The sequence below is a fragment of the Mobula birostris genome, chromosome 8 (assembly GCF_030028105.1).
Source record: "Mobula birostris isolate sMobBir1 chromosome 8, sMobBir1.hap1, whole genome shotgun sequence".
Lineage (NCBI taxonomy): Eukaryota > Metazoa > Chordata > Chondrichthyes > Myliobatiformes > Myliobatidae > Mobula > Mobula birostris.
The window spans coordinates 136,753,588-136,774,259 of record NC_092377.1 but is presented as its reverse complement, the minus strand read 5'-3'; the positions used below and the strand labels follow the sequence as shown (position 1 = coordinate 136,774,259).

General features: G+C 40.8%; 1 protein-coding gene across 1 annotated transcript in view; it reads right to left on the bottom strand.

The window, feature by feature from the left end:
* Nucleotides 1-1,632: 1,632 nt before the first annotated feature.
* The window catches only part of gck (glucokinase (hexokinase 4)), a 65,385-nt gene continuing 46,345 nt past the window's right edge, over nucleotides 1,633-20,672 (bottom strand). Inside the window, exons 6-10 of the mRNA XM_072266387.1 lie at nucleotides 20,043-20,142; nucleotides 16,518-16,701; nucleotides 12,389-12,544; nucleotides 9,143-9,376; nucleotides 1,633-1,765 (exon numbers count right to left, since the gene is read on the bottom strand). Of these exons, the coding sequence (XP_072122488.1) occupies nucleotides 1,633-1,765; nucleotides 9,143-9,376; nucleotides 12,389-12,544; nucleotides 16,518-16,701; nucleotides 20,043-20,142 (807 nt within the window). The remainder of the gene's footprint in view (nucleotides 1,766-9,142; nucleotides 9,377-12,388; nucleotides 12,545-16,517; nucleotides 16,702-20,042; nucleotides 20,143-20,672) is intronic.

Here is a 20,672-nt window from a genome sequence, read left to right as displayed (position 1 = left end):
ATTTCTGGATATATTTTTCCACCTTCAAGATTTTCATGGAGAAAAGATAATGTTGGTCTTTGAGATAGGACCTGAAATAGCGAGAAGGGTGAAGATAGACTAAAGGGGAAAGAAACAGAGCTGATAAACAGGAAGCATTTAAAAATGAGTTCAAAGTCAGTATTTCCCTGAATGAAAGATATTAGGTAATAGGGAACACCTTGATTAACAGATGATATAGATTAGGGAACACAAGGAAGTCATGTTGCCACTGTACAAAACATTGATTAAACTGCATTCAGACTGTTTATTGTTCTAATCAATTCACCACTGGAAGGATTTCAATAGAGATAATGCTGAAGAGATTCATTAGCATTTTGCCTGCAATGGAAAGGTGTAGTTAGGATTATTTGCACTAGAATGTAAAAAGACTGAGGGTGAATTTATAGGGTTTTATAAAATTATGGTGGGATAGATGGTAATCTCTTTCACAGTGTAGGGTGGTCTAAAAATAGGGGCATAGGTTTAGGGTGAAAGGGGAGAAATTTAAAGTAGAGGAGTAAGATTTTCTCACTGAGGATGGTTGTTATCTGGAGCAAGCTGCTCGAGGAGATGGTGAAGACATATAGAATACAAAGGATTTGGACAGGTATGTAAATAGGATAGGTGTACAGTAGAGGTGTAGGGACCTAGTACAGGCCACAGAGTTTGCTGCAGTTGGACAACATGGGCAAACTGGTCAAAGGGGCTTTTTACTGTAATGTACAATTCTATGAGTCAAAACATTAAATTGAACAAAACAGAGTTTGCTTTATGTCATATTACAAATTGACATGTGCCAGGTAACAAATAACTTATTACGCAAATAAAAAGTAACACCTTAGTACATAATTCCACTGGTAAGATTATTAACTACATTGTGAAGGGCTGTAATCTCTGCCACAATGTCACTGCATCAAGATCTGAGATAGACTTGAAGACCTGTTTGGCATCACAAGCTTGCAACTCCCACAAATATCAGAAGGAAGATCAGAAGGAGTTACAGAAATTGAATTCTAGTTGGTTTCATTTCTTCTCTGGCACTGCCCTACAGTTTAGAGATAAAGCAAACAGAATATAAGTGTTATTCAACATTACTACCATCCTTGGAGACACAAGAGACTGCAGATGCTGGAATTTGGAGCAACAGACAAAAGCTGGAGTAACTCAGCAGATCACCTACAGAGGGAAATGGACAGACATTTTTTTTTGGTTCGAGGCCCTTCTTTTGGACTGAATCATTCAATCCTTACTACAATCTTTCATTATATCTTCATGTCAAGTTGATCAGAACATTGCTATGGAATGGGAGATCTGGTGGGGATGATGGGTATTGTTATGAACACTAATCCTTGTCAAGAGGCTGAAGGAAACATTCTGAAAGGGGTGAGGTTAGTAACTTTTAAAACATTGTTTTAAAACAAGGGGTTAAAATTTCCTCCTTTGACTTACAATTTTTCACTGGACATGAAGTTCCAGGCTTCAATCACATAGATTGACTGAGGTATGTTTATCAGTCTTTCCATTCACAAGGAATTCACTATATTCAGACCATTAAATACTGCAGATATAGCAGAAGAGATTCAGTCACTGATTTATAAGATTACTGGACAGTCAGCTGGCCATCTTGCGTGCCACTGCAGAGATTAATGCTGCCCCTCGACTGCTGCCTTCATTGGACTGAAGGAAAGTGATGTCACAGTAGGGTGCAAGTTCTCTAACCATCGCATGAAACCTGTGTTTGAAGCTGTGGAAAAAGTGAGACAAGAACATACCGTTAACACTTCAGAGCCATCAAATGTTCCTCATATGATAACCCTTTCATTCCTGGAATCATCCTTGTGAACCTCTTCCGGACCCTTTCTAATGCCAGCATGTCTTTTCTAAGATGAGGGGCCCAAAACGGTTCACAATACTCAAGGTGAGGCCTCACCAATGCCTTATAAAGCCTCAGCATCACATCCTTGCTCTTGTATTCTAGACCTCTTGAAATGTATGCTTACACGGCATTTGCCTTCCTTACCACCGACTCAACCTGCAAGTTAACCTTCAGGGTGTTCTGCACAAGGACTCCCAAGTCCCTCTGCATCTCAGCTTTCTGGATTTTCTCCCTGTTCAGAAAATAGTCCGCATATTTACTTCTACTACCAAAGTGCATGATCATGCATTTTCCAACATTGTATTTCATTTGCCACTTTCCTGCCCATTCTCCCAACCTGTCAAAGTCCTTCTGCATCCTACCTGTTTCCTCAACACTACCTGCCCCTCCACCAATCTTCGTATCATCTGCAAACTTGGTAACAAGGCCATCTATTCCATCACTGACATCATTTATATACAGCATAAAAAGAAGTGGTTCCAACACCAACCCCTGCAGAACACCACTAGTCATCTTCACCCATCAGAAAAGGATCCTTATATTCCCACTTGCTGCCTCCTACCAATCAGCTAATGCTCTAGCCATGTTAGTAATTTTCATGTAATACCATGGGCTCTTAACTTGGTAAGCAGCCTCATGTGTGGCACCTTGTCAAAGGCCTTCTGAAAATACAAATATACAACATCCACTGCATCCCCTTTATCTGTCCTACTTGTAATCTCCTCAAAGAATTCTAATTGGTTCGTTAGGCAGGATTTCCCTTGAAGGAAACTATGCTGACTTTGTACTATCTTGTCCTATGTCACGAAGTACTCCATCACCTCATCCTTAACAATTAATTCTAACATCTTCCCAACCACTGAGGTCAGGCTAACAGGTCTATACTTTCCTTTCTGCTGCCTTCCTCCTTTCTTAAATATATATACACACTACAGCTCAATATATACATGTTCTTTTTCTTTCCCGCTCACTTCAGATAGTGTTAGCTCTACCCATGTAACTACTCTGTACAGTAGCACAATTGTAGATACACAATAATTAGGAGCTAATGTATTCACCATGAAAGTAAAATTCAGTTATTCATATTAATTCACCAATGAGTTCCAATCCATGATCCTAGATTGTAGGAACACAGAAAGGAAATCAAGAGTACAAAACACAAGCTACAGATTATAGAGTGACAAGGAGCTACAACCCAGAAACAGGCCCTTCGGCCAATCTAATCCATGCCAAACTGTTATTCTGCCTCAACCCCTCGACCTGTATTCGGACCATAGTTCTCCATACCTCTCCCATCCATGTAGTATCCAAACTTCTCTCAAATGTTGAAACTAAACCCACATTCACTACTTCCACTGGCAGCTCGCTTTACACTTGCACCACATCAGAGTGAAGAAGTTGTTCTCCTTCATGTTCCCCTTAAATATTTCACCTTTCACCCTTAACCCATTACCTCTAGTTCTAGTGTCACTCTGCCTCAGTGGGAATGGCCTGCTTGCATTTATTCTATCCATACCTCATCATTTTATATACTGTCAAATCTCCCCTCATTCTCCTGCGCTCCAGGAAATAAAATACTAACCTATTCAACCTTTTCCTATAACTCAGGTCCTCAAGTTCCGGCAACATCCTTGTAAATTTTCTCTGTACTCTTTCAATCTTATTGATATCCTTCCTGTAGGTGGTGAACAGCATTGCACACAATACTCCAAACTTGGCCTCACCAACATCTTATGCAACTTCAACATAATATCTCAACTCCTGTACTCAATAGTTTGACTTATAGAGGACAATGAGCCAAAGCAACACACACACACACACACACACTATGCTGGAGGAACTCAGCAGGTCAGGCAGCATCTACAGAATTGAATAAACAGTCATCGTTTTGGGCAGAGACCCTTCTTCAGGACTGAGAAGGAAGAGGAGAGACACCAGAATAAATCACAGAGGAGGAGCAGTGAGAGGGTTTTACTGAACTCCCTTCGAAGAGAAGATTTACATTTCTTTGGGGTAGACATCCCTTGAAGAGACTTCACAGTGGAGTAGTAAATCGTAAACTAGAGAAAGTCTGTAGATGCTGGAAATCCAAATCAACACACAGAAAATGCTGGCAGCAGACCAGACAACATCTATGTAAGTGACTAAATTGTTGATGTTTCGGACCAAGAAGCTTCTTCAAAATTGAGAAGTAAGGGGGAAGATGCCAGGACTGAGAAGGAAGGGGGAAGACAGGACCAACACAAAAGCTCTCTTTATGATGATATCTACCTGTGATGCCACTTTCAAGGAATTATGGATCTGTATTTTCAAATTCCTCTGTCTTACCACACTCCCCAGTGTCCTGCCATTCACTGTGCTGGATTCCTCCCAAAGTGCAACACCTCATTTTCGTCTGCATTAAATTCCTTTTGGAATTTTCACCCCATTTTTCCAGCTGATCCAGGTTCCACTGCAAACTTTGATAGCCTTCCTCTCTGTCCACTATGCCACCATTACCCACTATGCAACTCTTTCTTAACCAGGGCCTCAATATCCCTCAAAAATTAAGGTTCCCTAAAGCTATTATCCTTGCCTTTTGTTCTGACAGGAACATACAAATTCTGTACTCTCAAAATTTCACTTACCACCTGCCCTGTCTCATTCCCTAATAGGAAATCAGGTATCACACTCCCCAGTTGGGACTTCTATATACTGATTGAGGAAGCTTTCCTGAACACATTTGACAAATTCTATCTGATCCAGCTCTTTTACAGTATGGAAGTTAAAAAGTTAAAAACACCTATCACAACCTTGTGTTTCTTGCAACAGTCTTATCTCATGAAGGATCAGGAAACAGGAGTTCAATCCAATAGCAAAAGGTAAAGGGCTTGAGGGCAAGGATCTGATAGGGTTGAGGACAATGTGAGGATAAACACCTCTTAAGCATAGAGAGTGGCAATGAGTTGAAACCTATACACTTGGTGGAAACAAACCTAGAGTCAATTGACCAATCGAGTCAATAGTCAAACGAATTGATAAGAGTCAATCAAAGTTTTCCACAGGCAATTGGACAGGCTCTTGAAGGAAAGACCACTGGAATGGAATTTAATGGACACCTCCCTAAGGACCCCATGGTTTACATTGTCTTCTTTGGAGTTCAATCCGGAGAGGTGTGAGGTGGTACACTTTGGAAGGAGAAACTCCAAGGCAGAGTACAAAGTAAATGGCAGGATACTTGGTAGTGTGGAGGAGCAGAGGGATCTGGGGGTACATGTCCACAGATCCCTGAAAGTTGCCTCACAGGTGGAAAGGGTAGTTAAGAAAGCTTATGGGGTGTTAGCTTTCATAAGTCGAGGGATAGAGTTTAAGAGTCGCGATGTAATGATGCAGCTCTATAAAACTCTGGCTAGGCCACACTTGGAGTACTGTGTCCAGTTCGGTCGCCTCACTATAGGAAGGATGTGGAAGCATTGGAAAGGGTACAGAGGAGATTTATCAGGATGCTGCCCGGTTTAGAGAGTTTGCATTATGATCAGAGATTAAGGGAGCTAGGGCTTTACTCTTTGGAGGGAAGGAGGATGAGAGGAGACATGATAGAGGTGTACAAGATAATAAGAGGAATAGATAGAGTGGATAGCCAGCGCCTCTTCCCCAGGGCACCACTGCTCAATACAAGAGGACATGGCTTTAAGGTAAGGGGTGGGAAGTTCAAGGGGGATATTAGAGGAAGGTTTTTTACTCAGAGAGTGGTTGGTGCATGGAATGCACTGCCTGAGTCAGTGGTGGAGGCAGATACACTAGTGAAGTTTAAGAGACCACTGGACAGGTATATGGAGGAATTTAAGGTGGGTGGGAGGCAGGGTTTGAGGGTCGGCACAACATTGCGGGCCGAGGGGCCTGTACTGTGCTGTACTATTCTATGTTCTATGTAACAGGTGGTAGGTTGTTGTTTTACATGTGGTCAGCACAAGCTGATAAATAATCAAGATTATCATTGAAAATACAGTGAAATTGATGGTGATTGTGCAGAATACAAGATAATAGACTAGTTTACATTTCTCCTGGGTTATATTTTCATTGAATTTGGGAATGTAGTACAAACTTATGACCTCTCATGGCACAGGTTTATCAAACATCAAGTTCTTTCTCAATATAATTAGAGGGAAGCGATTGTTTTTCTTAATGAATAATGATAACTACATCCTGTATTTACACAGAGATTAGCCATTCTTATATAGGATGGTGGCCTGTGGCCTGATAGAATGATGTGTGATGTTTGTATGTTTGTATAATGCCCTGGTTAAGATTTCTACTGCTATGCTGTGAGGTATTCTTTATTTTAGTTTTCTGCAAAAGAAGTGTATCCTGTTAGTAACAATGTTTTGGCTTCGGCTAAAGATAAGAAGCTATGTTGTACCACTTAGGAATGTTGTGTCAGCCAACCAGGATTGTCTTGGTAGGTATTGTAACTTTCTGCCCAGTGGAAGATTCGGGAGAGCTGGGCGGGATCAGTCTTTTGAAGGACAGTCATCTGGTTTGGGGTCTTTGGGCGGGAGATGCTAAACAGGGCAGAAGGGAAGATGCCACATGATGCCGTTTGAAGGACAGACCCCGTTGTAAGAAGTGCTTTGTGCAGATGAATGGCCCCAAAGAGGAAAAACTGATACTCCTGAGAGAGGCAGTTCATTCAAGCTGGTCTTCAAGAGAAGTTTGAACTGTGGTTGCTGTCCTTCACGTAGAATGTGGGTTCAGTGTGTGAGTAAAGTGATACCCCCAACTACTCCAGAAATGAGCTCCAATGTTTATGTGCACATTAGACTGGTTTGACTGTAATGGGTCCTTTTTGATTTTCTTTTCCTTTTCTGTAACTGTTTGTTAAAGTCAAAAATTTGGTAAATACATTTCTTTTGTAAATTTTATGCCAGTGTACTATCTGTTAATTTTCTGGCAAAAGACAACTTTGCATGGAGCAGGTTTACACAGCATTCACTATAATTAATGTTCCTTAATGGGAACATCCCAACTTTCCTGGTTGGTTGAACCCCAGATCACACCAACCCTAGATGTATATTGTTTATGAAAGGTGGCCTTCTCACTACCAAGTCATGTGGTTGTTAGCAGAGTTGGCTAACAAGCCAAGTTTGTATACGAGACCTGGTGAGAGCGTTGCATTTAGGCCCTATGCTCATCTGTCCCTCTAAAGATACTCTCTGTGGAAAGTGCCTACGTAGGTAATGGAAATAAACATATATTAATACCTATTGGTAAGCATTGTCATGAGTTGTAATTTACTGGTGTCAGGTCAATTTCTCCTTCCAACATAATTGCCTTCTAACTGAGGTGTGGATTGTTTTCTTTAACATACTTTTGACACTCAAAGCTTACACATGAAACCAATGTTGAACTGAATAATCAACATTGAAGAGTAATGTTTGTTTAGCTCCCAGTATTAAAGCAGAATCAGAAAAATAAGCAGAGAGATTAGCTTGTTCAATTCAATGCCCTTTTGTGCTCTTGATTACAGTTGCAGACGAATTAGAGGCTACATGCTTGTACTGCCTCTGAAGACTGTGCTTCCGGTGATTCAGTGAAAACTTTCATTCTGTAAATCTTTAATATCTTGTTGAATGGCTGAGTTTCATTTGCTTAATATTACTATTGTCTGACCCAGAACATATTGGTCTGGCAAGCCAATACGTGGTACATACTGTGAAATCTTCAGGGGGAATACACGTTGTAGAGCTACATTGATTTCCACTTAACTAAGCCTTCCCCAGTTAACAAGAGGTTGCTAAATCACCAAATCAGGCCTGAATGATATAACAGAGTTTGTTAGCTGGAGTGCTGACCTCCAGAACAACATCTGGTGTCAAATCAAAGTTCCATGCTGATACTCATAATAAACTCTGTATATGTCCACGCACTGTGTCATAACATCCTCACCATCATCTAACCTGGAATGATGAGGTACAAAACTGCAGAAATATATTAGATGCTGTTTTGGAATGAAAGTAACCTCTAACGTCTCAATAATACGCTAGAGATCGGAATTTTGTGTTCTTTTTCTTTGAAAACTATTATTGTCACACTTGTGCAAGATTTTGTTGGACTTTGTCTTTGTATTCTGCATGGAGGTCAGTGACCAGTGGTGTTCCTCAGGGATCTGTTCTCGGACCCCTCCTCTTTGTGATTTTTATAAATGACCTGGATGAAGGAGTGGAGGGATGGGTTAGTAAGTTTGTTGATGACACAAAGGTTGGGGGTGTTGTGGATAGTCTGGAGGGTTGTCAGAGGTTACAGCGGACATCGATAGGATGCAGAACTGGGCTGAGAAGTGGCAGATGGATCTCAGCCCAGATAAGTGTGAAGTGTGAAGTTCATTTTGGTAGGTCGAATTTGAAGACAGAATATAATATTAACGGTAAGACTCTTGGCAGTGTGGAGGATCTGAGAGATCTTGGAGTCCGTATCCACTCAAAGCTGCTGTGCAGGTTTGCAGTGTTATTAAGAAGGCGTATGGTGTGTTGGCATTCATCAACCTTGGGACTGAGTTCAAGAGCCGTGAGGTAATGTTACACCTATATAAGACCTTGGTCAGACTCCACTTGGAGTACTGTGTTTAGTTCTGGTCACCTCACTACGGGAAGGATGTGGATAATATAGAGAGAGTGCAAAGGAGATTTACAAGGACGTTGCCTGGATTGGAAGGCATACCTTATGAGAATAGGTTGAGTCAGCTTGGCCTTTACTTCTTGGAGCGAAGGAGGATCAGAGGTGACTTGATAGAGGTGTATAAGATGATGAAAGGCATTGATCATGTGGATAGTCAGAGACTTTTTCCCCAGGGCTGAAATAGTCAATATGAGGGGACAGAGTTTTAAGGTGCTTGGAAATAGGTATTGAGGGGATGTCAGGGGTAAGTTGATTGTTTGTTTGTTTTTACACAGAGTGTGGTGGGTGCACGGCGGCAGCGGTGGAAGTGGATCCTTTAAGAGCCTCTTAGATAGGAACATGGAGCTTAGGAAAATAGAGGGCTGTGCACTAGGGAAATTCTAGGCTATTTCTAGAGTAGGTTACATGGTCAGCACAACATTGTGGGCCGAAGGGCCTGTAATGTGATGTAGATTTCTATGTTCTATGTTCCATGCTTCTCCATACCTGATCTAGAACTGGAGATGCAGAACATGATCCTAACATAGCCATCCTACCTTTATGCGCTTATACTTAAAACTCCAAGATCACCATCCTCTTAAAATCACTTACTGAGGATGTAACTTGTAAACTGATCCATCAATTCCAACTGTGATCTTCATCATTCCTTTGTTCTTGTTCTTCCACATCCGACTTATGACACCCGCCAGTCCAGCTGCACAAATGTGTGCTGCCCGTGTTGACACACTCGTGCATGCCAAATGGACAATATCACAGTCTACCTTGGAGGGCATCAAACCTAGTGTAGTCAGTACATTATAGATTTGCTTCTGGTCACCTGCATCACTTGAATAAAAGAAGAAAAAGTAAGACAATATTAAACTGTCTCCAACTGCTTGACAGAAAACAGCTAACATATGATGTGAAGTGGAAAAGCAAATAGCAGACTAACTATACAATAGGTTAGTCAGAAAGTTGATGCATCTTTGACTGACACTCAGATTTACACAGCTAAATATTTAACGTGAAGACAACAAAGTTGTGAATCTTTTCAATTGCTGATAGCGATAACATTTGAAGTTGAAGTTCTTGTTTTATTGTTAAGCTGGTTACGTGCAATTGCAGTGTAAAAAATAAATGTGCTATAGTACAAAAGGAGAAATAATGAAAGTGGGTCCTCTCCAAGGTTTGATTTACGAGCACAGGCTTCCATAAATATAAATAAATTCAAACGAGAGTCAGTCTTGTAAAGAAAACCTGACAACATGTAATTTTCTCACAGTAATCAGACACCATTCTAACTAAAGAATACAGTTTCACCACAGAAGGCTACTTAAGAAATGTTCTGTAAACTGATAAGCAATGACTTCTATTGACATAAACAACAAAACTCTATTTAGCAATATAAACATCAACTGATAATTCAAACCCATCAAAACCATTGAGCGTGGGGCATCCTGATTCCGTATCATAATAAATAGGCAAGAGAAGGCAATAAATGTTCATGTTGATTGGCCCTCGTCAATACATTCATCTCACATTGTGGAGATGAGATCACACAAAGAAAGATAAAGGAAGTCAGGAAGACAGACAGCATTTATCGAAGGAAATGAACAGTCAATGTGCTAGATCGAGGCGCTTCATCTGGACTAAAAGATAGAGGGGAAATGGTAATCATAAATAGGTGGTAGGAAAGGATGGAGCAAGAGCAGACGGGGCTAGGTAGATTCAGGTGAGAAAGGCTGATAGGCAGATGGGGAGGGTAGAGAGGGCATAGCAGCAAAAGCTACAAGGTGATAAATGGCAGTAATGAAGGACTGAAGATGATGAAGTTGTGCATAGAATTGAGCAAGGGAAGGAGGTGAGAAGGACAGAGGGGAAGGGAACCAGTGGTCAGATGAGCAGATGGAGAGGATGGAAGAAGGGAAAGAAACAGGAGCTAGGTGGATCAGGAGGAGAAAGAATTGGGCCAGCAAAGGAGGAGTTTTGGCAGTGTTCACGCTGCCAAATTGTAGACTATCCAGGAGGAACATTAGCTGCTGTTCCTGAAGGAGGTATAGTTACCATATCAAATAATTTTATGTATGATCTGACATACTTACAGATGTCCCTAAAAAAGAACCCATTTGTTATTTTAATTTTGACATCTGATATGTGACAGAGGTGCTGACGTACTTTGGTTAATTTTATGTTACTGTAAACCTATGTAACTCTTGCCCTTAAGTTTGTTTTTGCCAGATTTTTAATATAGAATCACACAATTCCTAACACCTTAATTTAACCTATCACATACAAAAAATAAAAACAACAGGAATTCTGCAGATGCTGGAAATTCAAGCAACACACATCAAAGTTGCTGGTGAACGCAGCAGGCCAGGCAGCATCTGTAGGAAGAGGTGCAGTCGACGTTTCAAGCCGAGACCCTTCGTCAGGACGTACAAAAAATATCCCTTTTTTCTTTGCTACTCAGGCTTTTCAGTTCTATTTCAAATACATCTCGATCCTTTTTGAGCACTCTTAATCATCACTGCTTCTGAGTTTGTGACATTCTGCCTAACAATAGTTCTTCAAATATATTTCAATTTGATGGTAGTTCTTCAGCTTTATGCCTCCTACAATAAAACTACTACTACTGAAAATTATGGAAGAGAAATCTGTCTTGGGTACCTGTGCTAGACTTGTTATCAAGTGTACTTACCCTTCAAACATCGGCTTCACTGACTTCAATATTTGCATACAGTTTAGCACGGGCAACCAAAGAGTTATTTCTCCCCATGTCTCCCTCTGAAATACGTACAAGACAACAGACTGCAAATTCCTACGTAAAGATAAGAAATCTGCAGCATTTGTCTTGGTTTCTGTGCTGTTTCTTTACCCTCAGTGTCCTGCATTGAATAACATATTCATGTTAAATATTTTTTAATGTGCACATTCATGAAAGAAATGTAAACAGCTGATTGAAAAAAATTGAAAGTTTGAAAAAGTTTAGTGGTATCCAGAGCATATTATCCAAAGCAAATAAATTGGCATATACCTCTGAAGTCATGTAATATAGTATTAAGGTATACTTGAGCAGCAGCAGGACATTCACTAACAACATCAATATTAGCAGCTACAAGACGCCAGTGTGAAATCTATGAGGAGGCATACCAGTAGCATAAAAATGTGGATCCAAGGCTCTTACTAATAGAATTTATTTATTTTTTTGTGATTGCTAGTGCCGTTGGCATGACGGGTATCAAAGCATTAGAAAGCTGTAGACATTTTAGAATTCATTACATTGATTCTTTTATTTTACCATCATGTTGACCTCATGGATGACAGAACATCAATATCACTGACATCAGCCACTACCAATATAATGCTGTCTTCCACTTACTGGGTGGAAGAAATAGAAGAATTCTAAAAAAAAAATGCAAAGGAAACAATCACCTGAAAAAAGCTGAAATAGAAAATATTGGAAATACACAGCATCTACAAAGGGAAAGACTGATTAACATTTTGTACATTGGATACTAATCTGTCCTTCCTCCTTATAAATGGTGAAATGCATGCCATGCATTTCTTGTATTCACAGGTTTAGATGCTGAAGAGAAAATTCCTTAATGTATACCAATTACAAACTGCGGGATATTATAGTTAAAATTTTTAAAAATCCACACAGTGAAATAATATCTGCAGTCCTTTTGTGTCAGAACCATTCAGAATACAAATATAAAAAGGCTGTCAATTTATACAAGGGAAAGGCAGGATACATATCATTCAATTATCTCTGTATTTCCAGGATTTTAAACCATGAGGGGAGTAGAAACGCACACCTCTTACACCCTGTTCACAAACAGTTAAGGTGTTCTGTACCTTTCTATTTGTGAGAGGAATCTTGTTTCAAAGCTTCCTCGTGTTTTTAGCTGCTCAGAAGCCTCTCCATTGAAGAGCAGGTTTTGATTTACCAGTTTCAGTAACACAAGTCGTGCAATCTCGCCCATATACTTCCCACCAACAATCTTCTCATATCTAATTAAGAAAAAGGACACATTTAATCTTGTGCAGTAAAAGCTATGTGCTTTCCAAGCTCCAACAGCATCTTGAAGTATTTATTCTGTAAAAGGGATAATCAATAATCAAATAAAGCTTCAATTAAGATATCCTAATAATTACTTAGTTTCTTAAATTCACATTAAAATGTTTATTTGTAACTGTGCTTTCCCAAAACACACTGCCAAAATTCTGTTCTCCAATGTTGCTGTTGAGATCTTTCATTGCAATATATTGTTGCCATGCTAATCTCACCTTCCGACACCACCACACTCTCCTCCCAACCTAGGTGATAAATCTCACCTTCCTCCTGAGATCCCAATCATCATAGAAACCAGTCCTAAAGCAATTTAATTCCGTCCATGTGATACATCTGAGAGGCTAAATACAGCAAGTCCTTGCTGTGGTATCAAAGACCCACACTCCAGATCTAGCCAGGCCATTCTGGTACAAATTACATCACCCAAGTCTAAATATGGCTTTGCAATATGGAAAAAATGCACAGGGCCAGTTCACAAAAAGCAGGACAAATTTAATCAGGCTACTAATCTTCCAATCAATCTTCTCTAGATATCAACAAAATAATGAAAAATATCACTGACGCTGCTATCAAACCACACTTAGCAATGTCCAGTTTGGGTATCATGAGGTTCATCCTGCTCCAGTGTCAAAGAGGGGTGGCCCTTGACACTGAGAAGCATTTGACCAGTACAGCACCAAGAGACTCTGCTAATATAGAACCATTGTCTGGAGTCATATCTTACTCAAAGAAAGGTAGTTGTGATGATTGTAAGTTAATTATCCAAGTCCCATGACACCTTATCAGGAGGTTCTGAGCCCCAACCACCTTCACTATTCACTTGTGTGCAGTGAGAATAGTTTGTTGAAGAGCTACCAACAAACAATTATCTCTTTATTTCCAATGTTTTAAGCCATGAGGAGAGTGGAAATGTACACCTCATATTCTGTTCATAAACAGTTAATGCATTCTGTACCTTTCTATTTGTGAGAGGAATCTTGTTTCAAAGCTTCCCCGTGTTTTAGCTGCTCAGATGCCTCTCCACTGAAGAGCAGGTTTTGATTTCCTAAACAACTTAGCTGGCAAGCAACATTCATGCTACAGAAGTGTCATTCAGTGACAAACTCCAACATAGAGAGTCTAACCACCGACCCTTGATATTAAATAGCATTACATTCACTGAGGACCACCAACGTCCTGGGATTATGTTTGACCAGAAGTTCAAATGAAGCCGTACGAAGTACTGTAGCTCCAACAGCAGGATTGAGGGACTGCCCCCTGACATCACAAAACCTCTCCACCCTCCAGGAGTATGATGGAGACGTACTCAATTGCCTGGATGAGTTCAGCTCTAGTTAATGAAGCTGAATGAAGCAGCTGGCTTGATTGTATCCCACCTACCTAAATATTCAGTCTCATCTACAGAGGCTGCAGTCTGTTCTACTTACAAATTAATCTCCTAGCCTATACCAATATCACCTCCAAATCCTTGACTTCTAGCACTAAAAAGGACAAAGGCTGGTTTGGTACAGAATTATGAACATAAAAATTTACTAGATAAATCTAATGGGAGTTCTTTGTGATTGATATGGTGAAACCAAAGGATAATAGATTTTCAAAAGGCATCTGGTAAGGTAACAACACAAAATAAGCATTCACTCGATTGTTGTAATCCTCTAGCGTGAATTGTGGATAGGTCAATCAAAAGAAAGCAGCAGAACAAAATGGGCCATTTTCGGGTTGCCAGGCCAACTGTTTTACAATCCATATTAATAACTTATATGAAGAGACCAGGTGTGATTAACTCAGACTTGCTGACAATACAAAGCCGGTGGGGAAAAAAAAGAGGTTGCAAAACAAAAGAGAGTATGCAACAACGTAGCAGATGAAGACTTACATGGAGAAATCATACATTTTCATGGGAAGATTAAAAAACTGTGAAAAACTGTGAAATCGTGAAAATTTATCAAATATTGGTTTTCAAATGTATGTTAATATCCAAATACATGAGCCACATAAATATTCAGAAAACAGGAAATAAATAATATATTAACCCTTAATGTAAAGGGGCTGAGTGAAAAAGGAAGTACTTTGCAATTATACAAGAGTTTGGTGTGACTGCAACCTGCAGCAGGTTTACTCTCTTTTCTCCAAATAATCCTCTTGCCTTGGAAGCAGTGCCACTGGTTTGACAGGATTGATTGGGTTGAGGGGATTCTGAAAAGCAAGAGCCACAATTTTCAGTAATATAAAGAAAAAACTAACAATAAAATAGATGTTGGGAAAGCTTGAAAGATAGATGCTGGGAGGCTGTTTCCCCATGGCAGAAGGGTCTGGAAACAGCATGGTCTCAGGATAAGGGGATAAACATTTTGAAATTAGATGCAATTTCTTCACTCTTAAGATTTTGAATCTTTAGAATTGGCTGTTCTATAGGGTTATGGATACATAATTATTGAGAATATATAAGGCTGAGATTAATAGACCTTTACAAGGGGTTTTTGGAATTTGATAAAGCCAGGAGATTCTACAGATGCTGGAAATTCAGAGCAACACAGACAAAATGCTGGAGAAACTCAGCAGGTTAGGCACCAACTATGGAAGTGAAAAAACAGTTGAGGTTTCGGGCCAAGATCTTTCATCACGCCAGGTGAAGGGTCTTGGCCCAAAAGAACAACTGTTTATTCATTTCTATAGATGCTGCCTGACCTGTTGAGTTCCTACAGCATTTTATAATTTTTGGAATATGAACTGAGATCAAGAACCAGTCATGATCTTGGTGAATGATCCCGCAAGCAAAGGAATCAAATGGTCTATCTACAAAACTCAGTATACAATCTGCCCACACTCTTTACATTAGGAAATACAATTTCATTTTGTGCCATTTAATACAACGTAGGGATCCTGCTGCACTATGGCATAAAGTGTGACACATTATATCTAACCTTTGTGAGCATTATTGTATTTGTTTAAAATGCTTTGTATCAATAGATATTGATCTTTTAACTGCTGTATTACCTTGCTGGAGAAGTTAAAATTTTAGAATTAGACACTGACCAACTTTAAACTGCTGAGGCTGTGACATGATCCTCCCAGTTGCTAGGAATTCAAAGCTGTTGAACAGCTAATGAACTTTGACTCCATAACTGCAGCATTACAAGACGAAATTGTAAACAGTTTAATTCAGATCCTGTCCATCATATGAGGCAATATCAGCCATTAGCTGAATGGGTAATAGCAGTTGCTGTAGGTCAGTTTGGACTGATGGGCACAAGCTGCGTAATGGCACATCATTACTCCCATACAGTTAAGATTTATTGTTGAATTATGGAACAGTGCACACTTTAAACACCAAAACAACAACCTGCAGCAGTAATACAAAGAAGGGAGAAGATTATTGTTTTAGAAACGTCTGCTTTGTGTTGCAAATGTAAAGGTACCTTAGCTAAACCGTTTAAAATATTACAAAAAGATGATAGCAGGATCGCCATCTGCATCTAAAAGTGTTAATTTAAAGTTGTTAGAACAAGGATTAAATATTCCTTTTTAAATTACTGATGAAAAATATTTGTAATGACGTTAGCAGTGAACTTCATATCCAAGTTCCTGTCTACTGAATATACCTTCCTGAGTGGAAGCATAGTTTGCTACTCTTTTATCACAGGTGGAACAAAATATTGGTCTTGCCTATTTCATATAGTAATTTGAGCACCACCATTGCAAACACCACAGCAATTCAAGAAGAATCCTTATGGCCATGTCAGAGCAACTAGGGATCAGGAATAACTGTGCTCAGTCAAAGCGAAACAGATGAATTCCAATCCCAGTAATTACATTTCCTTATATGTGTGACATGCTCCATATCACCCAAAACCTCAGGATTTTGCAATGATGCAACTATACATATTAATATTAACTGGATATTATACTTACAGCTGATACCCTGGATTGATAGACGCTTCGTCAACAATGCAGTCGTATTCCAGGCGAAACTCCTCAAGCTCACCCGTGTCCCCAAACCCTCCCAGTTCTGTGTTCACACACATTCTTCCCTCTTCTCCGTCCACTAACTCGACATGTTTCATTTCCTCCATGTAACACGCATTACAGCCAGTGCCTGGAAACACAGAAACAGCTACATTACCAAATCAAGATGGACTTGGCCAGCCCTGTAATTCACTTATTTATTGAGATACAGCATGGAGTCGGCCCTTCCAGCCCTTTGAACTGCACCGCCCAGTAATCCCCTGATTTTAACCCTAGCCTAATCACAGGACAATTTACAATGACTCAATTAACAGACCAGCTGGTACGTCTTTGGACTGTGGGAGGAAACCGGAGCACCCGGTGGAAACCCTCACAGTCATAGGGAGAACATACACACTCTTTACAGACAGCGATGGAATTCAACACGGCTTGCTGGTACGGTAAAACATTGGGCGAACCACTACACTACTGTGCTTCTAAACTAAAAGCTATTTATTCTACTTGAGGATACTTTTTGGAGAAAAGCAAAAATTATAGACAACACACACTTTAGGTGCAGTTTAAGGAACTCTTTAATTTGATCTCAGCCAACACTTGAAGTTGAAGATAATTTTCTCCTATTACAATTGTACCTATGTATCCTAAGTAGGATCTAAATGGAAGAAGCGGAGGTAGAGAGGGAGGATGGATCAGTTAGTAAGATTATTTCATACTTTTTCCGCTATTTGGACATAGCTTTCATGTGGTCCTGACAGAGAAGCACATGTAAACACCTTCCTGATATTCCAACACCAGTTTGAGAAATTTTGTGCCAGGTATCTATTTCACAAAGATTTGAGATTTATCCCTCTATCCTCTGAACAGACCGATTCCTCTCTCTCTGGAGGCCCTCTGTTGCTCATGCACGTTGTGTCCCAGACGTCAACATGAGATGCAAGCAACGGTAACACGATATGGAGAGCAAACTGTTACCCATTCAGCAGACCCCCTCCCTTTCCACGCAGATGATGAACCCAAAAGTATGGCAGAGACCGATACAATTTGGCACCATCGGTGTCGCAGGAGTTGCCAGTCAGCATTGAATTCAACATAGGACTGCCTGAGGGACTCCTTAGCTCTGGAAATTTCCTTGGGGTTTACTCCAAAGCCTTCCCCATGATTGGGTATAGTCACAAGGAAGTGGAGGTTTGAGATCAGAGTTTTTCTTCTCGTAGTTGAGCTGCCAATCATGGCTGATGAGTCCCATGCACCTGAAGGCACCAGTAACCCACCTTTGCCCCTTCTCCTGTCAGTAGAAACAGTTCTGCCGGGCTTGGTAGTTAAGCCACACATGGAGGCCAAGAGCTGGACTTGGTTGTCAGAGACTATTTGAGGCACACACCATTGGGAGTGTTTAAAAGGTAGGGAGCTCATTCCGTTTCCACCCCCCCCCCCACACCCCCCCAGCTCTAACAACTTTGAAGATTCTATGGCCTATTCAAGTAGATTACACACAATATCTGAAATCTGAATTCACAAGATATTGACTGAGAGGCGTGTACTATCAATTAAGCCGAGCTGACATTTTGTGATATTCAGTATTGTAACTGGATATGAGGCTCACTCGGCTGGTTTCATCATTAAATCATATTTGTATAAGGTGCGTACTGAACAGCTTTTATAGCAATTATGCAATAATTGGAGGGTGTTGGTACCAAAAATGCCTTGCTGGCTGTGGAATATTTCAGCATTGTAGCACTTATCAAATGGTAATCTCTCTATGGGTTTAACTGATAGCTGCAACTATATAAGTTTTACTCTTGCAGTTTATGACAATTATCTGAATCTTTTCAAGAGCTTGCTTTATGATACTCACTCACTGATGGTGGTTACTTCCATAAATTCTGGAACCTTTCCCATCCGCTCTTCCATTTGGTGTTACATTGCAGCACCATGGCAACATTAATTTTTTGTGTTATGGGGTTCATTGTTATCTGACAGTCTTTTCTTTACTTCTGCTCAGTTCACACTTGAGTAATCACACGATACTGGAAACTCATGCTGATGCCTCAGACATGAATGCACAGTACAGATATAGCTGTTACCTCACACTTCCAGCAACCCAGCTTTGATACCAACCTCCGGTGCTGTGTGTGTGTGTGTGTGTGTGTGTGTGTGTGTGTGTGTGGAGTTGACATGTCCTCATAATGACTGTGCGGGTTTCCACCACTTGGTCTTGTTTCCTCCCACATCCCACTCATGTACTGCTTGTTGCGTTAAAGAGCTGCTGTGAATACCCCCACTGTGGATGGGCAGGAGTATCGGGGTGTGATAGGTATGTGGTAGAGAACTGGCTACGAGAAAGTAAACGCAGGAATTGGATTGTAAGAGTCGTCCTAAAAGCCAGTAGAATCTGGATGGGGCCTCTACGTTGTGAAAAAGACAAAAGGAACCTACAAGCAACACACACAAAGTGTCGGAGAAACTCAGAAGGCCAGGCAGCATCTATGGAAAGGAGTACGGTCGACGTTTCAGGCTGAGACCCTTCAACAGGACTGGGAAAAAATGATGGGGAGTCAGAGTAAGAAGGTGGGGGGAGGGGAGGAAGAAACACTAGGTGAAAGGTGAAACTGGGATGGAGGAAGGGTGAAGTAAAGAACTGGGAAGTTGATTGGTGAAAGAGACACGGGGCTGGAGAAGGGGGAGTCTGATAGGAGAGGACAGAAGGCCATGGAAGAAAGAAAAGAGGGAGGAGCACCAGAGGGAGGTGATGGGCAGGTAAGGAGATAAGGTGACAGAGGGAAATGGGAATGGGGAACGTTGGGGGGGGGAGGGGGGGAGAGCTTTACGAGAAGTTCAAGAAATCGATGTTCATGCCATCAGGTTGGAGGCTACCCAGACAGAATATAAGGTGTTGCTCCTCCAACCTGAGTGTGGCCTCATCGCAACGGTAGATTTGTATTCTATCTGGGTAGCCTCCAATCTGATGGCATGAATATTGATTTCTTGAACTTCCAGTTAAGGACCCAATCCCCTTCACCATTCCCCTCTCTCACGTTCACTCCTTACCTGCCCATCACCTCCCTCTGGTGCTCCTCCCCCTTTTCTTTCTTCCACGGCCTTCTGTCCTCTCCTATCAGATTCCTTTTCTCCAGCCCTGTATCTCTTTCGCAAATCAACTTCTCAGCTCTTTACTTCACCCCTCCCCACTTCCAGTTTCACCAGTCCTGATGAAGGGTCTCGGCCTGGCTGTACTCCTTTCAATACATGCTGCCTGGCTTGCTGAGTTCCTCTAGCATCTTGTGTGTGTTGCTTGGATTTCCAGCATCTGCAGATTTTCTCTTGTTTGTGAAAGGAATCTGTCATCAACTTTTCTATTCCTTGCTTTTGCCTTGGGGTGTATAATGGTCTTTTCCCAGCTCTGTACAAGATTTCACTCCCAGTACATTTCCAATTCTAGTATGCTTCAATCGAAGCTGTTAGTTTCCTTACCTACTATCATTCCAACCTCACAGCTGTGGTCTTCATAGTAACAAGAAATCATTGTTGCAACTGTGTCATTCACCATGGCAACAACGTCCATTTCAAACTCCTATAACAAAAGAAAAGTTTATACTCTCCAACATAATTTATTTAAATATAGGAGGTTGAGTAATACGAGGGGTGAGTGATAAGTTTGTGGCCTAAGGTAGAAGGAGTCAGTTTTAGAAAACCTAGCACATTTATTTTTCAACATAGTCCCCTCCTACATGTACACACTCAAGTCCAGTTGTCGTGGAGTACACGGATCCCTTGTTTGTAGAATTTGGAGTCTTGGACTTCCAGAACTGGTCCACAGCAGGGGTGATTGATAAGTTCATGGCCTAAGGTAGAAGGAGATGAGTTATTAACTTCAAACTTTCTGCATAATCACTTAAAGAGTTGAACTGCATGTGCATGCAACGAGAGCTGTATAACTCATCTCCTTCTACCTTAGGCGACGAACTTATCAATCACCCCTGCTGTGGACCAGTTCTGGAAAGAAGGGATCCGTGTGCTCCACGACCGCTGGACTAAGTGTGTACATGTAGGAGGGGACTATGTTGAAAAATAAATGTGCCAGGTTTTCTAAAATTGACTCCT